This window comes from Desmodus rotundus, chromosome 11, assembly GCF_022682495.2.
Source record: "Desmodus rotundus isolate HL8 chromosome 11, HLdesRot8A.1, whole genome shotgun sequence".
Taxonomy (NCBI): domain Eukaryota; kingdom Metazoa; phylum Chordata; class Mammalia; order Chiroptera; family Phyllostomidae; genus Desmodus; species Desmodus rotundus.
This window is the reverse complement of record NC_071397.1, coordinates 2,663,436-2,684,837: the sequence shown is the minus strand read 5'-3', so window position 1 is coordinate 2,684,837 and position 21,402 is coordinate 2,663,436. Positions and strand designations below refer to the sequence as shown.

Sequence of the window (21,402 nt, the reverse complement as noted above, 5' to 3'; positions counted from 1 at the left end):
CATGCCTTTTTTCTTTTTAAAAGACTTTGTTTTTAGAGCAGTTCTAGGTTTATAGCAAAATTTAGCAAAAAGTAAAGTTCTTATATTACTAAATCTGTCCAGAAAGTATCCATCCATGTACTGTGAAAAAGAGACATTTATTGAAGAAGATACAACATGTACAAGAAACATTGTACATAGGACAATGACACCTTAGTCCCCTTCAGAGTAGGCACCTTGGGACCTCACACAGTTCTCCCAGTGTTTTTCCCACTGTTCAAAACACTCTGCAAAATCCTTTGTTGGAATCGCTATCAGCTGCCCCATTGTATTTTCCTGAATCTCATCCATGGTATGAAATCTCTTCCCTTTCAAAGGTGATTTTCGTTTGGGGAAAAACCAGAAGTCCCAGGGCGCCAAATCCGGGCTGTAGTGGGGCTGAGTCACCTGGGTGATTTGATGTTTTGCAAAAAAACTCTGCATGAAATGTGAGGCATGAGTGGACTCATGGTTGTGATGGAGCTGCCGATCACCATAGCTGTTGCTGTTTTGTGATATTGCATCTCTCAACCAACAAAGAACATTGAGATAGTACTCCTTATTAATTTTTTGACCCGGAGGGGTGTACTTGTGATGGACAACACCTTCCTAATCAAAAAACACAGCTAACGTGGTCTTGATCTTGTTCCAACTTTGCCTCTCCTTCAGGCCTGGAGAACCAGGTGACTTCTGCTGGGGCGACTGGGTGTTCGTTTCCGGGTCCATCTCCGGTTATGGCCTTTGTGAGGAAGTCGGGCTCATTGGAGGCGTTTGAATCAAGTCATCAGCAACTGCGGCACAATGTTCTCTCTGCTCTGGTAGCAGAAGCCGTGGGAAAAAATTTGCCACCACATGTTTCACACCAGATCCTGCATCAAAATCTTGGACACTGTAGTTTTGGGAATCCCCAGATCAGCTTTTAGTTCTCACACTGTCAGTCACCGATCTTTGTTGATTGCAGCCTGTACCCGCTCAACAGTCTCAGGTGTTCTGCTTGCTGCAGTCCTTCCCCAGAATGTGGATTACTTTCAACAGATTCCTGACCGTCTTTGAAGCGTTTGTGCCACACTTTCATTTAGTCTACACTCATTGCATCATCCCCAAAAGCCTTCTGAATCATCCAATAGTTTCCGTGGAGGAATGTTCAAGCTTAACGTAGAATCTGACACAGAATGGTTGCTTTGCTTACTCAGTCATTTTGAATGTGACGGCCACACAGTACACATGCTGACCCCACTGACTAGTACAGTGAAGTCCTCGTTGTTCACGCATGCGAATTCCAGTCCACTTTCTCTTCTTTTTTAAAGATTTTCTTTCTTTATTTTTAGAGAGAGGGGAAGGGAAGGAGAAAAAGAGGGAGAGAAACATCAATGTGGGGTTGCTTCTTGCACGCCCCCTACTGGGGACCTGGCCTGCAACCCAGGCATGTGCCCTGACTGGGAATTGAACTGGCGACCTTTGGTTCACAGGCCCATGCTCAATCCACTGAGCTACACCAGCTAGGGCTCCAGTCCACTCTCTTTGGTTGCCAGGTGACATCGATGCACAGACTGTTCTGGTTATAGTAACAATGGCTGGACTTTTTCCAGACAAACCTCCTATTCTGCTACCTTCCCCCACAGCCCCTCTCCCCTCAGCCTCCTCCAGTATCAACATTCCACACCAGAGTGGTACTATTGTAACAATCAGTATGTGCACAATTTTAAAAAAATTTTATTTCAAACTACTTTTAGATTTAGAGAAAAGTTGCAAGAATAGTACACAGTTTTCTTATATCCTTCAACTGGCTTCCCTTAATGTTAATATCTATAAAACCAAGAGTAGGAATAACATTGGTACAATATTATTAATTAAACTACAGACCTCACTTCAATTTTGTGAATTTTTCATTAATGTCCCTTTTTGTTTCAAGGATCTGTGCTAGGATCCCACATTGCATTGTTATTTCTTCTTAGTCTCCTTTAATTCATAAGTCTCTCCTTCTCTTTTATGACATTTATCAAGAAAAATTTTAATGAGCAAGCCAAAACAATTTTTTAAAAAGAGTATCAAAGTTGGAAGACATACTGCCTGATACCAAGATTTTCTATAAAGCTATGGTATCAAGGAAGCATCATATTGGTGTAACGATAGACATACACGGAGAAGAAAAGAGAATCCGGAAAGGAAAAGAGATTCCAGGAAAGAAAAGCGAGTCCAAAAGTAGGCCAAGAAATTTATGATCTATTGATTTTCAACAAGGATGCCAAGGTAATTCAATGTAGAAAGAACAGTCTTTTCAGGAAATGATCCTGGAAGAACTACATAGCCATTTGAAACAGAAAGAATCTCCCTTCTTGGGCTGTAGGCAGGCTGAGTCACCTGAGTGATTTGATGTTTTGCCAAAAAACTCTGCACTAGGCCTGATGCATGAGCAGGCGGGTTGTCCTGATAAAGCTGCCAATCACCAGTTGCCCATAGCTGTGGCCTTCTGAATCATCTGAATAGTTTCTGTGGAGGAATGTTCAAGCTTAACGCAAAATTTGATGCAGACTTGTTGCTCTTCTTGCTCAGTCATTTTGAATGCCACGGCCACACAGTGCACAGGCACATTCAAGGGTGTACACCGCCCCCACTGACTAGGAGAGCGAAGTCATCATTGTTCACGTAAGTGCATTCCTGTCCACTCTCCTTGGCTGCCAGGTTACATCACAAACCGTCCCCACTATGTTAACAATGGTTGAACTCTTTCTGCACAGACCTCAAATATACATATACAGGGTCTGGCAGAAATAAGGCCTGCTGGAGTGTGGTTGGCAGGGTAACAATATGGGTGTAATAAGTTATAGTTTTAACTTGAACGTTTCGCCTGAAATGTCATATGGTGTGTTTGAGTGTGAGATTGTTATGTTACAGAAATACATGCTTATGATTTTGTAATAAAAGATTTTGTAATAAAAAGGGGCGTTATTTGTGCCAGACCAACTATATGTGTGTGTATTATATATACCCACCCACATACATTTATACATTTGCTTGAGTATGAGTTTGGAAGAACATATGCAAAATGTTAGTAATAATTATCTTTGATTGATAGGATTGTGTTTAGTCTTTTATTATTGTTATCACTTTGTATGCCCTCTCTTTTCCCGCTCAAATCCCATGTATTACTTGCACAGTATTAAGTTAAATCATCAATGGGAATAAAGAAGTAGCCTGTTTCCAAACGGCCTGCCCATAAACCGGACCATTTGCTGACAAAGTACGGTACGTAGGCTCAGAAGCTCCCTGCAGCGATGTCCACGAGCCACTGCCCACCACACCGTCAGGGTTTGCGGCTGTCCGAAACGGCCAGTCGCGCAGGCACCTCGGAGGCCACCCCAGGCAGTGCGCGGGTCCTGGCGGGGGGCGGGGCACGCCAGCCCGGAAGAGACGTCGCGCCGCGCCGCGCATGCCTTTTCCTTTTCAGCTCCGGGCCCGTCCACAACAGTTGTTGCGGTGAGTTCCCGTGCAGAATGGATTCTATCGGCTTCCATCCTGGCATTCTCGCTGCCGTCGTCGCTGCGCTTCCCCAGGGTCGGGGCGGAGGTCCCTCTCCTGCTGCCCGCAGGCCCATTTCTGAGTAGTGAGAGGTGCCAGAGGCGCAGTTTGTGGGGTAGTGGGGCTCTGTGGGCAAAGATTGGCGTCCCGATGGCGAGGGCCTAGTACGGGAGGAGGAAGCTCTTGCTTGGTGGGGTCTGTGGGCGAGGTAGGGGGCTGCACCCCGCATGCACACTTTTGCTAGGGGGAAGAAACCCCTCTCGCCCCGGTTGCCTCCTCCGCTTGGCCCTGGGACTGCAGAAAATGAGGCTGCGAAGTCCTTAGTCCTTTGGTGTGGGTTCAGCGGCCTGTCACGAATAAGGCGACTCTGGTCCCTCCCTGCGTGGCTGGAAGTACAGCCGCGCCGTCCCGCGGACGGATTCTGAGCCCCTCATCATACCCTTGTGTTTTAAGGGTGAAAGTTCGGAGCGAGTATGTGTGCCGCTTTAATGCCCTGGCAGCTTCTCACCTGAAGTGTTTTTAGGTAAAGGGTAGGTTTCAGCCTAAGGAGTTGGAATTCCTCCCTCCTGCATGTTTTGCGTGTATTTTTGTATTTGAAATTTCAACTCATTGGACGGTGATTTCGTGTGGTCATTTTGGGGTCGTGAGCTCGGTTCCGGAACCCTGGCCATATTGCTCAGAAGTGCTCTTTCTCCGTGATTCGCTTCTTTCCCGCAGATGTTGATGCCCAAGAAGAACCGTATTGCCATTTATGAGCTCCTTTTCAAGGAGGGAGTGATGGTGGCCAAGAAGGATGTGCACATGCCCAAACACCCCGAGCTGGCAGACAAGAACGTGCCTAACCTTCACGTCATGAAGGCCATGCAGGTAGCTGGGGGGCTGCTGCAGTGGGGTGCAGATGGGAGGGTTTTCCGCTGTTGTTGAAGGCAGACTCCAAGGGGAGGTCGGTCAGGACAGACAGCCAGAGCCCCTGGCTGCCTGCAGGGGCCGAGAGGTAGATTTATCGCGAAGACTTGTATTCTGTGCAGTTCAGCTTCCCTCTGCAGTGGGTGTACAGTTCCGAGCCTCTACGTACATCTCAACAGTAGTTTTTTGTCTCACAGTCTCTCAAGTCCCGAGGCTACGTGAAGGAACAGTTCGCCTGGAGACATTTCTACTGGTACCTTACCAACGAGGGCATCCAGTATCTCCGGGATTACCTCCACCTGCCCCCTGAGATCGTGCCTGCCACTTTGCGCCGCAGCCGGCCTGAGACCGGCAGGCCAAGGCCCAAAGGTATGGTGCCCAAATAAATGCCTCCAACAGCCTGTTTTGCAGCTGCTCTTCCTGGGAGCAGGGTTATGTGTGAAATGGTGGGGTTTTGTTTGTGGGACAGAAATGGTCTTGTAATACACCGTTGGTGTCGGTTGTAGAGGGACTCTGGCATACAGGACCTTGGGTCAAGTCCTGGAGCCTTTGTCCTCCAGCATGGGGCTGGTAGTGGAACTGGAGTCGGGCGCTCAGGTTATCTGGGGAGATGACGTGAAACAGGTTAGTAGTCTGTGGCCAGACACACGTGGTAGGGCATTGAGTAACTTTTTCAGGGGCATCACAGTGTGAAAGGATATGCTTAGGGGGGAAGGCCAATTATCTGCTTGCTCACAGTTGCATTTTTGTCCAGCTCGTGATTGCCTTAGGTCCTGAAAAAAACGGTCACAAGAACCTTTGCAGGAAGAGCAGTTTGTGGTCTGGGGTGATGAAGTGGGATGCAGAGATTCCTATACACAGCTGATCATCAGACTGTCCAGGTTCCCCTGGGGAGAGGTTTCATGGAGCTCAGGAGTCCCTTTTCTGTGACTGCTCCCTAGGGGATTCTGGCGGTTAAACGGGGTTATGTAACTAGAGCACAGGTTCTGGAGAACGGCATATAGAGTCGCTGTGTCTTGGCATCACTTGGGGCGGGGGCTGCCATTGTCTCTGTGCCCCAGAGACTCTTGCTTCAGTAGGCCTGTGTGGGATCTGGCGTTGGTTTATGTGAGCCACTCCAGGTTCAATTGCATCTCTTCTACGTTACAAAAGGATGGTGTGTGTTTTAACCATGTGGACTCTAGATCTAAAAGGTCCAGGGTAACTGGGTAGAGAGAGTACTAGGTTAAACTACTACTGACTCTGAGAATGCTTTTCAGGTTCCTCTTAAAATCTGTCTGAATATATCCACAGCCTGAGGGAGGTATGTGGAGCAGCCCGGGGAAGGAAGGTGGCCTCTGTATTTATATACCTAATACTGGAGGTGGGGCTTTCATCTGTGATGCCTCCTTTGCACAAGAAGTTTTCCACTTCAGAGATAGATCAAGTTCAAAATTTTGGCTAATGAAATGTTTGTAGAAATAGCTGGATATCTGAATTTACCAAATAATTGGAAAATGTGCATTTATTTGTATTGAGAAAAGCAATGCTTTTGCAGATGTGTGGCATTTTCATTAAGAATGAGTTTTCCTGGGCCTCTGAGGAGCCAAAATGTCAACAGTGAGTTTGTAGCTGGCAGTTCTGGGTGTAGGACTTCCTATCCCCGTTAACTTACAATAACCAGGTTGTCCGGTGAAAGTAGGAGAGCTGCCCGCTTTCTTGGCCGGAGGGAGCGGTTCCCAGACTGCCCTGTGTTCACCGCGTGTTCTCTTTGTGTAGGTCTGGAGGGCGAGCGGCCTGCGAGACTCACCCGAGGGGAAGCCGACAGAGACACTTACAGGCGGAGCGCTGTGCCCCGTGAGTAACCGTTGTCGGGGTGGGCTTTGGGGTAGAATCTCTGGATTTTCAGTCAGCCCTGGCTGGGGCTCAGCCCTCGAAGATGCCAGTGACTGGACAGTTCCTTGGTTTCATTCTCCAGTCTCCAGCTGGAGTCCTTTGTGCTTTCTGGCCTTAGGAAGGGATTTGATGAGTGGGGATTGGGAGGATCACCCTGCGAGCTGGGGACAGACTTTAGTAAGCTTCTTGAGAGTAGGGTCCACTCAAATTACTTTTGTTTTCTTACTGCAAAAATAGTGTAGAATCTTGTTTTTACATAGCAAATATTTGCATTGACTCGGAACAACGGGTGTTTGTTCATTGAGCAAATGTATATTTAATGCCTGGTGTGCTAGGCACTGTCCCAGGAACTGCGGAGATGGTAGTGTACATACCAGACAAAAGGCTCTTCTCATTGAACTTGCATTTTAGTGAGAGGAGAAAGATACGAAAAAGTAAGTATGTATTGGGTTGGCCAAAACCCCCATTTAGTTTTTTCCATAAAATAAAAGACACATCTTTCATTTTCACCAGTAATTTTATTGATTTGGATATTTTGAGTATGTCGGCTATCTCCTGCTATTGGGTTCTAGTGGGTAGAGGCCAGGGATGCTGCTGAACATCTTCCAACGCATAAGACAGCCGCACAGCAAAAAGTTATTTGGCCAGAATGTCAGTAGTACCAAGAAACTTCGCAAACCACTGTTCAATCAGTCACAGTACCTTCTCCATACACTGCACGAACTTTTTTTTGCATTTCAGTTGCATTTTTCCCCTTTCTTTAAATAATAGAGCATAATACACCAAAAATGTTGCATATTTTCTTCCATCTTCAGTTTTAAAATAGCTACACCAAAATTCACCGATTTTGATTTTTTTTTAATGCATGCTGATACGACAGCTGTCACAATAAAATCTAACAAAATTGTTTTGAATGATATCAAAGACAACTAAGCACTACTAAAGCCATTGCATGTAAAAAACTAAATGAAATTTTTGGTCAACCCAAGAGTGTGTCCAATGGTATGGGTGCTGCATGGAAAAATTAAAGTGGGGGGTGTGATTTTCAATAGGGATTTCAGGAAAACCTTGCAAAAGTGAGATTTAAGCAAGCAGCTAAAGGAGGTAAAGGGGAGCCAGCCAGTGGCTAGCTTGGGAAAGAGCGTTTCAGGTAAAGGTCCTCTGGGGGAAGCCCCTGGCTTGCGTAAACAACAGAAGACAGTGGAAAACTGGGCAAGGGTGCAGGCCCACAGTTCTGTGGACCACGGGGGGGGGGGGGGGGTTCTCTTGGGTGGGACGAGGAGCCATGGGTGTTTGCAAAGGATTCAGTTTGGTTTTAAAGAGTCACTCTTTGTTACAGAAGCGGAAAATTGTGACATAAAAGCAAGGTATAAAAAGGAATTTTTACTGACTTACCACTCTTGCCTCCCTCTTGACGTGGCTCCTGATTCTTTGTCTGTGGAATAGAAATAAGCACTTGACCTGAGTACTCACAGGGTGGTACTCAGCCTGAATTGAATTTCTCCAGCAAATTCAATAGAAATGAATTTCTCCAGCAAACATGCTCTCCACTTAGAGAAAGTTAGTGGCTGCTCTTATTAAAAGTCACGCCGCGTGGGGAATCAGTCAGGGAATGGTCCTACAGGGATTGTGACAGTTGGGCCAAGCCTCGGGCACTCAGGGGCAGTGAGCATCTCGGGCAAGGTGCCCGCATGAACAGGTACCGAGATGGGGAGGGCACTGTCCTACTGGTCAAGGGCGGGGCAGCGAGCAGCATGTGGTGAGCGTGGTCTGAAATGGGCCAGAGGGAGACCCTGTTTGAGTAAGATTCACTGAATCGCGCTCACCTACCCCCCACTCCTGCAGCGTGCACACGTTCACCTGAGCGTTACTGTGTGTTCTCCTTACGTGAAGTGTCTACACTGAGCAGATTTAGAGACACAAGGGTAGATTAGGGGGCCGGCCAGAAGTTGGGGGGGAAGTGGCTACTCATGTACAACAGGGTTTCTTTTGGGAGTAATGAGGGTTGATTTTTTTTTTTTAACCCATATAAACATTACTGGGATATTTTGCATTCTCTTCCTCTCTTTTTAAATTTTACGTTCTCTTAAGTCTTGCCCTGGCTGAAGTGGCTCAGAGGGTTGAGCACCAGCCTGTGAACTGACAGTCACTGGTTCAATTCCCAGTCAGAGCACATGCCTGGATTGCAGGCCAGTTCCCCGGTTTGGGGGTGTGTGAGAGGCAACTGATATGATTTCTTCTCTTTCTCCCTCTTGCCCTCCCCCTCTCTCTGAAAGTAAATAAGATCTTTTTAAAAATACGTTTAAAAAAATAAATTTTGCATTCTCTTAAGTCTTAAAATCTGACATGTTGTTGTACACACACCTCTTACTTTGGACTAGAGGCCGCTGGACAGGACAGGGCAGCGCAAGGTCTTTCATTTTGCTTCTTTCCCGTGGCCTTAGTGAAGTTGCTTTTTGCTTCTGTGGGCACTGTGTCCTTTACCTTTTAGTTCTTCCTTCATTGCGCTGCCTTTGTAAGCTAGGTGCTGATCCAGAGCACGTAAGTGCTTCAGTAGTAGGAAATTCTCTGGGGCCATATAGGAAGGGTACAAAATCCAGACTTTGTAGTCAGGGCAGCCTTCCTAGAGGAGGCAGTAGTTTGGGCTGTGAAGGATGATTTAAGGGAGGCTGCCCTGGGAGAGGGAGAGGGAGAGGGCAGAGGTGGCTCAGAGGTGTAATTTACTTGTACTTCATGGGGTCTGTTTGCTGACATGGCGTTCTCCCCAAGGCTGGGTTGGGTTACTTACCTGCAGTAGATCAGACCTTGTGATGAACCTGAATTGGTGTTTCTTATTCCAGCTGGTGCTGACAAGAAAGCTGAGGCCGGGGCTGGGTCAGCAACTGAATTCCAGTTTGTGAGTATCCATTCCCCTGTTTGCTCTCCGTGAGCAGTCACTGCTGTGGCCTCAGCCCTGTGGAGGTCCGCAAGTTGTAGGGATGTAGTGTAGTGTGGTGGACCCCACCCTTCATTCTCCCTGTCCCCCCAAACCACAAATTCCAAATACATGTTTTACATTAAGATGGTGCGGGAACTTTCTGTCAGTGTGTGAATGACTGAAGTAAGTCTCACGAATCAGTACTGTTACATATGTAGCACAGTGCCCTTTTCTATCTCTTTAGTAATCGTAGTCCCTTTAATTAGTGTCGTGAACCAAAACCTAGGGTTGAGCGTCACTGGAGATTGAGTGTGCTCTGGAACCAAGCTGGACTGGAGTCAGATCATCTGCCTCCCTTCAGAGCGTGTGATCTGTGCCCCAGTGTCGTCAGCTGCAAACTAGAGATGATTGTAGCTATCTCAGGACAATCGTGGGCCTCGTTGGTCCAGGGCAAGTGTCTGCGCGGGGGCTGGGCTGTCTCTGCTGGGACAGCAGCTGCCCGGTGGCGGGTCTTCACAGCACAGTGAAAAGGAGGTGCGCCTGCGTGGCAGACACAAGATCTTAGCCTTGCTGGTGCTTCCATGTGGTATATGTGAGCACACTCTTGAGTGGGTATCCACACTCTCTCTTTACAAGTGGGCAAACAGGCCTGAGAGGTGAATGTGGCCCTATAGCCAGTCAGGTAAGGCTAGGATTTATGACCTGCGCTGTGAGGTGGCCTCACCAGGGAGAAGAAGGCCTGCTGTGCCCTGGCTTCCTGCTAACACTAATGTCATGTGCTTTCTCTTGCAGAGAGGCGGATTTGGTCGTGGACGTGGTCAACCACCTCAGTAAAGTTGGAGGGGTTATTTTGTGTTGAATAAACTTGTGGTCAGAAAATAATGCCGTGTGCCCCTGTTTTGTTGGCAGTGTGGAGCTTGAACGGGAATGACCTAAGGGACAGAATGGAAACGGGGCAAGACTGGGTTGGCTTTGGGAGTTGTCTTATCCAGGGTGACATCACTTGTTTCTATAGAGCTGCGGTACTTGGCCTTGCCTTGGGCTCTCTCTGTTCCAGCAGACGCCTCCCTACAGAGTCCTGTCCAGTGTGTTACCATTTCTGGGATGCGGTTGGAAAGCTGAACATCTTACCAGGCAGCCGTGCGGGCTCAGCTCTGTGTGGTGAGAAGTTGCTGTTTCGTTGGTCTTGGAACAGATTTTGTGCCAATTTGGGAATATCGAAATACGAGTTAATGGACAAGAGAAGAGCAGGGAGGGTGTTGAGATACCCCTTGGGGCCAAGTCCAGTTTTGGTGCAGGTACCAGAGGAAGATTGGGCGGGACCCTTTCTGTGATCCTGTAGTGCAAACACCGCTTACCTGGCAGTGTCAGCAAAGGCGGACATAAGCCGCAGCCAGGTTTGCCGGCTGAAAAGCCTTCTTTGGCCTGACTTGCAGATCAAACTGTGACTAGATGGTTGCAGTATAATTACGAGCTTTCTAAGTAGGGGTCAGCGCTTTCGAGGCAGCAGCTCTGGGCCAGCCAGCAAAACCGGTAGCTAATGGAAGTGGATCTTTTTAAGGGGTACTGGGAATTGGGGATTGTATTTGTGGGGTACTGCGAACCCAGAGTAACACAAAGCTGGATGATATTAGACAAGTGGGATGTCAAATAATCCTACCACACAGCTGGTTTTGTCTTAGCCACTTCAGACTTTATAGGCAGTTCTGGTTCAGACCACGAGGTGGCAGCCAGCGGCAACTCCAACTGTGCACCTAAACCCTGTGCTGGGAGGTGTGCTTTGGAATCCGAACCACCAGTAAGTGGAAGCTTGCTTTGGCAGAAAGAGGTTGTGTTTGGGGAAGCTGTTACAGTGCTTCCTTGCCAGAGATTGCTTTTTATCCAGTTTTACTGCTGGCTCAAGTGATGTCAAGTGGTTTGCCCGTGTTCACATGCCCGTAATTGTTTAACCTGGATTCCGCTGCGAAATGGTGGAAGCTCCTGGTCTTTGTGTTTCACATCGAGGCCAGCGAGCAAGTGGGTGGGTTTTCTCTGTAGCCTGGGTGGTTTTCTGGCACTAGAACACCCCTTTTTCAACTAGGGCGTTTTGCCAACCCCTTCCCCTGTGATTTCAGTTAATTCCAGATTGTGTTCTAAAAGACCAGCCGTGGGTGCTGGGCAAACCTGGAGAGCCTACCGTACAAGGCAGAGGTAGAGCTGTAGGTGCGAACGTGCAGGTGGTGGTGGGTCTCGCTGCCTGCCCGCCTCTGCTCGCACCTGGGCAGACTGAATGACCCCTGCCGATCAATAATTAATTCGCTGCTCAGAGATCAGTGCCAGTAAGTGCCCTGGGGAACAAGCTTTGAAATTAGCCTTGGAGAACCTCACAGTCTAGGAAAACAAAACCAAAGCCATACCTTGAGTCCGTGCCAGATACTGTGTAAATACCGTAATGTCCGGGCTGAGCTCTGGAAGGTAGTACAGGGCGATGAGTGAAGGCCGGAGTGACGGGGTGGGGGTGCTGGGGAGAAGCGAGACCATTCAGGGCGTCTTCAAAAGGTTTCGCTGGAAAATGGAAATGTCAGGTGGTGTCTGGTTGTGAAACTGATGCCAGAAATGAAGGGGTTTTTTGTTTGCTTTTAGTAAAGCTAGGAAAAACAAATACGTGCCATTAAAAGTGCCTGAGAAAATCATCTGGGGTGGGTGCGTTGTGAGGTACAGACAGGCCCACCTGGGCACCTGCATTGGTCCGTCATTGAACGAAAGCTTTGGGGGGTCTTGGCCCATCTGCCAGTGTAGGTCTCCAGACCCATAGCTTCCCAGTGAATCCCCACCTTCAATACTACCAACCAAAAAGGCATCAAGAGGTTTTTAAAGGAATTTTGGAAATTGGCAGCTGAAGTTAGGTTTTTGTAAATTCACAAACTTCCCAATATGGACACAGATCTCCTTTCCCTGAAAAATACAGTCATAGGCGGTGCCAATAGCAGGTCTAAGTCTGTGACTCTTGAAGCCCTGCTTCTGTTCTGTTTTTTAATCTTTTTATTTATTGGTTTTAGAGCAGGAGAGAGAAACATGGATTTGTTGTTCCACTTATTTAGGCATTCATGGGATGATTCTGGCATGTTCCCTGACCAGGATCGAACCCACAGCCTTGGCACATCAGGGCGACTCTAACTGAGCTACCCAGCTGGGGCAGCCCTTCTGTTTTGATTAATTTAGTAGACTTTGGAGACAGCTGCCAGCCCTGGCTGGTGTGGCTCAGTTGGAGTGTAGTCCCGTCAGCTGAAAGGTCGCAGGTTCAATTCCTGGTCAGGGCACATACCTGGGTTGTCCATTCAGTCCCCAGTCGGGGACCCTATGAGAGGCTGTCATTCGATTGGCTTCCGTCTTGCATCAGCGTTTCCTATCCCTCCCTTCCTCTCTCTCATGTCGGTAAACATGCCCTTGGGTGAAGATTTAAATAAAGAACAGCTACATATATGTCTGGGTTAGGTGCTGGGGCACGTTTGTAAGAAGGACAGAACTTACACCTCTGCAGACGTGAGGACCCACTAGCACCCTCCCTGTGGGAGTGCCTGGTGTGGGCTTCGGCAGGGCAATGTGGGCCCATTGGGCTAGGAATTCCCCTTCCTACCTTTGGCTCCAAAAGCCAGGCCCGTTATCCAAGCCCACGCTGCTCCCCCAGAGTTTCGGGAATGCAGCCTAGTGGCCCACAGCACTGGGGGAGCTTGGGCTACTACCGTTTTACAGCTGAACCCTTGGAATGGATTTATCAGTTCTTTAACTTAGACCTGGGAGAATGAGATGGGAGAAAGGAGCCTTGTTGATAGCACTTATTAGGACAATTGTTTCAAAGCCCACAGATGAGGAACGCCCTGGTTTAACTAATGTTCTGGGGCAAGGTTTGAGTAAGTTTCCAACGAGTTAAAGCACTCTCGGCTCTCAGGCAGGATCAGTGGGCTAGGTGAGAGATGGCCTTTTTGGTTCGGCCTCCAGAGCAAAGGCTTGATCTCAGGGAAGCTGTGACGCGAAGCTGGTGGTCTATGGGCGAGGAGGTGGCTGGGCTGGGGTGAGGGCGGAGGTGTAACAGATCCTCCTGCTCAGCCCTTCCTCTTTGGCTTTGCCTCAGACTGCCTTTACCTTCCCCGGAACCAGTGCAGTCCCTAAGAGGTAGCTTTGCCTTGCTTTCAACCACTCCGGGACACAGTCCAGGTTATTCTTCAGAAAGACAAGTGTAAACAAGGCATTCCCCAGCTTGACGTCCTTCAGGAGCTCTGCGTTCCTTCTGGAGTCTTCTAGACTCCAGACAAACGCAAAACAACTCTAATGGCTACAACTCCCCGTCTGCGTCTGCCGTAATCAGCTATCCTGGCTCACGCTCTTCGTGGGCTTCAGGCTTCCATACACCAGCCTCCTCTCACAGGGAGACTCCCACCTCCCACCCACAGGAGGGCTCTCACCATTCATCCTTCAGATTAGCGCCACCTGGGTAAGAAGCCTTCGCTGACAGAACCACCCCTACTTCAAAGTCAGGTTGGATGCCTCCCTGTTAAGTGCCTGCAGCAACTGAGCTTCAGCGGGCTGTATTGGAACTAATGGACACCTGTCCATTTCCCCTCTGGGGGGCCTACTCGGCGCCTCCCGCACGGAAGCTACTTTGTGATTGTTAGCTGCGTGAATGGTGTTCTGTGAGGAGTTGTTTCTGAGACGCTGTTCCCGCCTGTGGAAAGAACACTTGTGCAAAAAGGAAATTCTGCAGGCCTGCATTGGGGGTGCAGGTGTGACGGAGATGCGTGCTCGCGGTGCAGGGTTGGCCGGAGCAGGGGGAGGCAGGCCTGGAAACACGGGCTCAGTGGTGAGTGGCCGGGTGGCTATAGCCGAAGTTTCACTGGTCACCTGTGGGGAAGAGGTGAGCAAATATCATCCAGGAAAGGCCTCCCCTAGTGGGTCACTGACCAGCAGCGTAATCTAACAGTTTCAAATCAAACATCATGAAGCAGTAACACTGGCTGGCCCAAGAGTTTGTATTTTTATTTTTTCAGCTTCAGAGAAGTGTGATTGACACAATGCACGTATTTGTAGAGTGTACAATCTGATAAATTTTGACATGTGTATACATCCGTGAAATCAGGATAGTGAACATACCCATCACTCCAAAAGTTTCCTTCTTAGTTTGTAATCCCTCACCCACCCCCACCAACAGGCAAAAACCAGTGTGGTGTGCTTTCTGTCAGTATCGATTAGTTTGCACTTCTGTAGTTTTATGGAAACTGACTTGCACAATATGCACTCTATAGTCTGGCTTCTTTCACTTGTATCAATATTGTTGCATGTGTCCATTGTTCCTTTTTATTGCTGAGTAGTATTCCATTGTACGGATATACCACCGCTTTTTATCCATGTGTTGGGCATTTGGGCTGTTTACAGTTTTTGGCTGTTGTGACTAATGCAGCTATAAACATTGCTGTACGAGTTTTAGTTTCATGTATTTTCATTTCTCCTGGTTATATACCTGGGGGTGGAGTTGCGGGGTCATAGGTAACTCTGTGGTTAATATTTTGAGGAACTGCCAAACTGTGTTCTAAAGTGACTGTACCATTTTGCATTCCTACTAGCAGTGTATGAGTCTCATTTTCTTCTTGTTTTCACCAATGGTTTCTCTAGTCTTTATGTTAGCCACTGTAACAGGTGTGAAGAGTTTGGGTTTTATCCTTGGGTGATTTGAGCCAATTAACAAAATAAAGGTGAGGACTGGCATGGCCAAGAGCGCTGGCTGCTTGGCAAGTACTTGAACCCCCACTGCAGGAAATAGTAAACCACACTGGGTACAGAGTGGCCGTGGGTAGACCACGCAGTCCGTAAGTGACCACAATACACATTCAGCCTGCTAGTGGGGGTTGGGGGGGAATCCATCACTTGATTGCTCCGTTTTAGAAAGGGAAATGAGGACAGAATGAGGGCATTAAGGGGGAGAAATGAAAGGAATTGTTTAAAAAGTTACAGCCAATAGAAAGCCTGGAGCCCATTTCCATTTCAAAGTGCTTTTTTGGAAGCCCCTGATAAATGCATGGCACACGTCCAAAGAACAGCCACTTGAAAAACAAGCCCTGCATGTTTTACTGCCACCTCAAAGGCGCCACTGTGAGGAAAAAGACATCCTTAAAAATAAGTATTAAGTAGGAGAGGTCACCCAAGCTGAAGGAGTAAGGAGACCTCAAAACAGCAAGTTTATAAAAGCTACAAATCAATAGACATTAAAAAATTCTAAAAAGTACCAGCAAGAAATGCCAATAAATAGGTCTAGTTTGTTTAAGTGCACGAAGAGCAGGGTTGGTTCAGGACTCTAGGGGCATCGGCTCCTGGGCAAAGAAGATGTCCAGGAGACGGACAGCCCTCACTGTCACCTCCTCCATCACGCAGGGGTTTTCCTTTCCATTACAGGTTTTTAAAAGCTTTCTATTATGGGAGATTTCTAACACGTAAAGTAAATGAAAGTGTAATAAATCACCACATATGCACCACCAAGCTTTAAGGGCCATCAACATTCTCCTACTCTTGTTACATGGATACCTGCACCCACTCCCCTCTTGCTCCTGACCCGATTGTTTGCTTAAAGCCAGGGTCGTGTCCCTCGCTGGTGTGGCTCAGGTGGTTGGAGTGCCATGCTGTACGCTGAAAGGTGGCACGTCCAGTTCCCGGTCAGGGCGCATGCGTAGGTTGAGGGTTTGGTCCCAGTCGGGGCATGTATGAGAGGCAACTAATTGATATTTCTCTAAAACATGGATGTTTCTCTCCCTTTTTCTCTGAAATCAGTATGTCCTTGGTTGGGTGAGGGGAAAAAAAAGACAAAATCGGGTTTATTGATGTATAATTTGCATGCAGTACAATTCATCTTGTTTAGGAATACCGTTCTGAGTTTTGATAAACAGAAACAGTTGTGTAACCTCCGCCACAACGAAGCTATGGAACAATTCATCACCCTAACAAGTTCCCGGGCCGCCCTTTGCGGTCAGGACTACCCTGGTACCCACTGTTCCTGGTATCTCTGAATTTGCCTTTTCCAGAATACCAGGTAGATGGAACCATACAGTCTGATCTCTTCTGTGTCTGGCTGCTTTTGTTCAGCACAGTATTTTGCAGTTCTTCTGTAATGTTGTCTCAGTAGTTCCTTTTCTTGCTGCATAGTAGTCCGTTGTGTAGCTCTGCTACCGTTTGTTTTTTCCTTGTTGTTTTTTTTATACAGGCATTTTGGATAAAATTGACTTTGAAATATATAAATCTTAACGACTTTTTTTCCAAAAAAAATTTTTTTAAGGTTTTACTTATTTATTTTTAGAGAGAGGGGAAGGGAGGGAGAAAGGGAGAGAGAGAAACATCAGTGTGTTAATCAGTGGCCTCTCACATGCCCCCAACTGGGAACCGAACTGGTGACCTTTTGGTTTTGTAGGATGACACCCCGCCCACTGAGCCACACCAGTCAGCGCTCAACTCTGCCTCTTTGAGGAGTGGATGTAACTCACAACCCTGAGGAGGAGAAAAGCAGCCCCTGATGTCCAGGAGCTGGCCTGACCCTTAGAGCTAGGCCTTGGCATGCTTGAAGGTGGCCTGGTGCTCACAGTGAGTCCCGTCATTCTCCTGTCAGACATAAACCGTGTCATCAAACATCAACGTCAGAACAAAGTCATTTTACTGGTAAAGTGGGCAAAAATCGAGCTACTTTATAATCTTACCTAAGTACAGACAAAACAAGTTCACTGTGTAAACCACTAAAATGTACAACATTCCCTTCTCCCAGCTCAGGGTGACTGCTGCTTCCCTAGCAGCTAAAGCTTTAGGCGTGTCCATTCCTCCCTCCTTCTAAGGAAGATTTTCTAAAATACTCAGTCACCTGCTTCCTGATATCATCCAATCCAAAGCTAAGCCCCACTTCCGTAACACCTCCCCCGTATCACCTAACACAAACCCAAGTGCTAAAATAGCTCATTCTTAACACCTTTTTACCCAGACTCTGCTTCTCCATGGCATGTATTCTCCCTCACTGCAAGGAGCAAAAAACTCAACCTTCCTTAACTACAGGTGTATTTTTGGTTTGGGGCTGAAGGGCATTGACCACTCCCCAGCCCCCATCAAGATACAGCACAATTTACTTTCCCACAGAATTCTTTTGTGTCCCTTCCCGGTTAATCCACCCACTATCACGGACGGGCATCTGTGTGATTTGGCTACTGTGAGTGAAGCTGTTGTGAATGTCTCTCATATGTCTTTTGTGACATGTCTTCATCTTTCCTAAGTATGATACTTTCCATATTGCTGCTATAACAAATTATTACAGACTTAGTAGCATAAAGCAACACAAACTTATTATCTTAAAATTCTAATGGTCAGAAGTCCAAAATGGGTCCGCAGGGCTGTGTTCCTCCGGCAGGTTTGGGGAGACTGTTTTCCTGCCCTTTCCAGGAGCCCCCTGCATTGCATGGCCCCTTTCTCCGTCTTGACACCAGCAGGCTAGCATCTCCAACTCTCTCTCTCTGCCTCTGTCATCACGTCTCCTGTCTGACTCTCCTGACCCCCTCTTTCCTTGGAAGACCCGTATAAGACCCATAAGGGTGATTACGTTGGCCCCCTGAGATTGCACAGGATGACATCCCCCACCTCGAAGTCCCCCTTCCCACGTACGAAGATGTCGTCACAGGTTCTGGGGATTATGATGTGGACACATTGGGAGGACCATTATTCTGCCCATCACACTGACTGACTACCCCCAGGAGTGGAATTACTTGCTTATTAGGTAGACACATGTTTAACTTGTTAGGCATTGCCAAACAGTTCTCCAAACTTTGTATTATTTTATATTCTCAACAGCAACGTATGAGAGTTCGTTACTCAGCATCCTCACCAACATTTGGTCCTGTCGTTCTTAAGTTTAGCCATTCTAATAGGGATGCAGTGGTATCTCACTGCAGTATTTAATTTGCATTTCACTTGTTACCAAGGATGTTGAGCACTTTTTGTTGTACTTAATGGCCGTGTGTATATTTTTCTTTGTGAAGTGTCTGTTCATTTACTTTGCCCAAGTCTTTACAAGTCCTTTTTCTGTAATATGTTTTATGAATTTTTTCAGTCTCTAGATTGATTATCCATTTTCTTTTTCTTTTCTTTTAAAAAAAGTTTTATTATTAGGGGAAGGGAGGGAGAGGGAGAGAAACATCAATGTGTGGTTGCATCTCAAGTGCCCCCTACTGGGGAACCTGGCCCACAACCCTGGCATGTGCCCCAACTAGGGATCAAACCGGTGACCCTTTGGTTCACAGTCCAGTGCTCAATCCACTAAGCCACACCAGCCAGGTCTGATTATCTATTTTCTTAAAGATAATCTTGATGGGCAGAGTTTTACAATTTCGATGAAGTCTAATTTATTCTATTTTTCTTACATTACTGATTTCTGGATCCTGCTAAGAAATCCCTCTGGTCCAAAAAATGTTCTCGTATGATTTCTTCCAAATGTTTTACGGTTTTAACTTTTACATTCAAGTTTATGATTCATCTCAAGTTAGTTTTTGTACATAGGATGAGGTAGGGGTCAAGGTTAATTGTTTTTCTCATGAATGAGAATATCCAGTTGTTCTATCACTATCTGTTGAAATGTTTTCCTTTCCCTGTTGATTTGCTTTGGCGCTGTTGTCACGAATCAGTAGCTTGTGACGAACGCGGGCTGATTCCTGGTCTCTGTTCTGTATCAGTTCACGTCTGTCCTAAGATCAAAACCACAGTCTTGGTTACTGCGGCTGTAGAGTGTTAAGGTCAGGTAATCCTCCAGCTTTTATCTTTTCCCAAATTGTCGTGGCTGTTTTACAAGATTTTTTTCAGCGTTTATATTTCTCTGTAAATTTTAGAATCAGGTTGTCCATTTCTGAGGGGGAAAAGAAGCCGTGATTTTGATTGGGATAGCTTTGAGTATAGATCAGTGTGGGGAGAATTGACTTCTTAACACTACCCGGTCTTTCAGCCCATTAACCTGGCATAGCTCCCCATTTATTTTAGATTTTCTTCAGTATCTCTCAACAGTGCTTCGTAACTTTTAGTGCAAAGTCTTTTGTTAACTTTATTACTAAACATTCTTATGTTATTTTAAATGGAATTGTTTAATTTTAATTTTGTTTTCTCTCTGTTCTTTGCTGGATATTAAAAATGATTTTTTAGACCTTTCCGTTAAATTTTAATGAACATACAATAAAATGCACAGATCTTATACATTTTGATAACTACATACTTCCATATAACTACTGCCCCAAACAAGAGGAAAATAACACTTTTTTCTTCCCATAGTATTTTCTCCTGCCCTTTTCCAGCCAATTCCTTCCTCAACCCTCCTACAACCAGTATCAGATTTCTACCACCACAGATCAGTTTGATCTGTATTTAGACATTATATAAATGGATTTATAGAATAGTTGATTTTTTAAAAAGATTTTTATTTATTTATTTTAGACAGAGGTGAAGGGAGGAAAAGAGGGAGAGAAACATCCATGTGTAGGTACCTCTCATGCGCCCCCTACTGGGGACCTGACCTAGCCTGCAACCCAGGCATGTGCCCTGACTGGGAATGGAACCAGCGACCCTTTGGTTTGCAGGCCGGCACTCAATCCACTGAGCCACACCAGCCAGGGCTAATATTTGATTTTTTAAAAAAGATTTTATTTACTTTTAGAAAGAGGGGAAGGGAAGGAGGAAGAGAGGGAGAGAAACATAATCAGTTGCCTCTCACGCGCCCCCAACTGGGGACCTGGCCTGCACCTTAAGCAGGTCCTCCAACCTGGCAGCCTTTCAGTTTTTGGGATGATGCCCAACCCACTGAGCCACACCAGTCAGGGGTATTATTTACTTTTTATGACTAACTTTTTCCACTTTTATCTGTATTGTTGCATGTATCAGTACTTATTGTCGAATAGTACTCAATTGTATTCCACTTACTCCCTAAATAAAACACTGCTTACCCATTTTCCTGTTGACACTTGGGCTTCTTCAAGTTTGGGACTATTATGAGTAAGGGTGCCATAAATATTCTTGTGCAAGTTTTTCTGTGGCACTGGCTGGTGTGGCCCAGTGGATTGAGTGCCAGTCTGCAAATCAATAGGTTGCTGGCTTGGTTCTTGGTCGGGACACATTCCTGGATTGCTGGCCAGGTCCCCAGCTGGGGACATGTGAGAGGCGTAGATTGATGTTTCTCTCACACATCAATGTTTCTCTCCCTCTCTCTCTCCCTCCTTTCCCCTCTCTCTAAAATACAAATAAAATCATTTTTTTAAAAAGGTTTCTTTGTAAATATTTGCGTTCACTTCTGTTGGGCAAATACCTAGGAGTGGAATTGCTGGGTCATACACTAGGCCTGTCTTTAATTTGCTAAGAATTTTCCAAATAATTCTCCAGAGTGGTGGCTTCATTGTTCAACTACTACACAGCTGTTGTGTCAGTTTCAGCTGCGGCCAATATTTGCTGTTGTCTTTGACCTCACTCATTCTAGTGGGTGTGAAGTTGCATCTCTCTGTAGTTGTGATTGACAGTTATCTAATAACTAATGATCTCAAGCACCTAAATGTGCTTGTTGGGCATTTTTGTGTCTGACTTTGTAAAGCATCTGTTTGATTATATTTTCCATTAAATTATTGATTTGTGTAAATTTAAAATAATATTTGGCATACTAATCATCTGTTTAATATATATCTCAAATGCATTTTCCAGTCTTCTCTATTCATTTTCTTCTTTTTAAAAAAGTATTGCCCTGGCTGGTATGGCTCAGTGGATTGAGCGCTGGCCTGCAAATGGAAGGCCATGGGTTCCATTCCGGGTCAGGGCACACGCTTGGATTGCAGGCCAGGTCCCCATTTGGGGGCGAGCAAGAGGCAACCAATCAATGTTTCTCTCACACATTGGTGTTTCATTTCCCTCTCTCCCTCCCTCCCTGTCTCTCAATAAATAAATAAATAAATAAATAAATAAATAAATAAAATCTTTAAAATATTTATTCTTTTAGAGAGTGGGAAAGAGAGAGGGAGAGAAACATCAGTGTGAGAGAGAAACATTGATTGGTTGCTTCTCACATGTGCCCCACCTGGGACTGAACCAGCAACCTAGGTATGTGTCCTGACTGGGAATTGAACCTGCAGCCTTTCTTGTATATGGGACAA

At 46.4% G+C, this 21,402-nt stretch overlaps 1 protein-coding gene across 2 annotated transcripts; it reads left to right on the top strand.

Moving 5' to 3' along the window:
• Positions 1-3,406: 3,406 nt before the first annotated feature.
• On the top strand, positions 3,407-10,117 carry RPS10 (ribosomal protein S10). 2 transcript variants are annotated; one of them, XM_024557997.3, is made up of 6 exons: positions 3,407-3,495; positions 4,255-4,404; positions 4,641-4,812; positions 6,202-6,279; positions 9,159-9,214; positions 10,028-10,117. In XM_024557997.3, the coding sequence occupies exons 2-6, from the start codon at positions 4,255-4,257 to the stop codon at positions 10,067-10,069; spliced, it is 498 nt and encodes a 165-aa protein (XP_024413765.1). In that variant the 5' UTR covers positions 3,407-3,495; the 3' UTR covers positions 10,070-10,117. The 2 variants fall into 2 exon arrangements, with proteins under 2 accessions (XP_024413765.1, XP_045049176.1); XM_045193241.2 differs by lacking the exon at positions 3,407-3,495 and adding an exon at positions 3,512-3,629.
• Positions 10,118-21,402: the final 11,285 nt, after the last annotated feature.

What these genes read in the sequence shown, in the direction of transcription:
- RPS10 (XM_024557997.3), top strand. Translation starts at nt 4,255, where the DNA reads ATGTTGATGCCCAAGAAGAACCGTATTGCCATTTATGAGCTCCTTTTC. An exon ending in CAGGCGGAGCGCTGTGCCCC is followed by an intron (nt 6,280 to 9,158) that starts GTGAGTAACCGT and finishes TTCTTATTCCAG; the next exon opens with CTGGTGCTGACAAGAAAGCT. An exon ending in CAGCAACTGAATTCCAGTTT is followed by an intron (nt 9,215 to 10,027) that starts GTGAGTATCCAT and finishes TTTCTCTTGCAG; the next exon opens with AGAGGCGGATTTGGTCGTGG.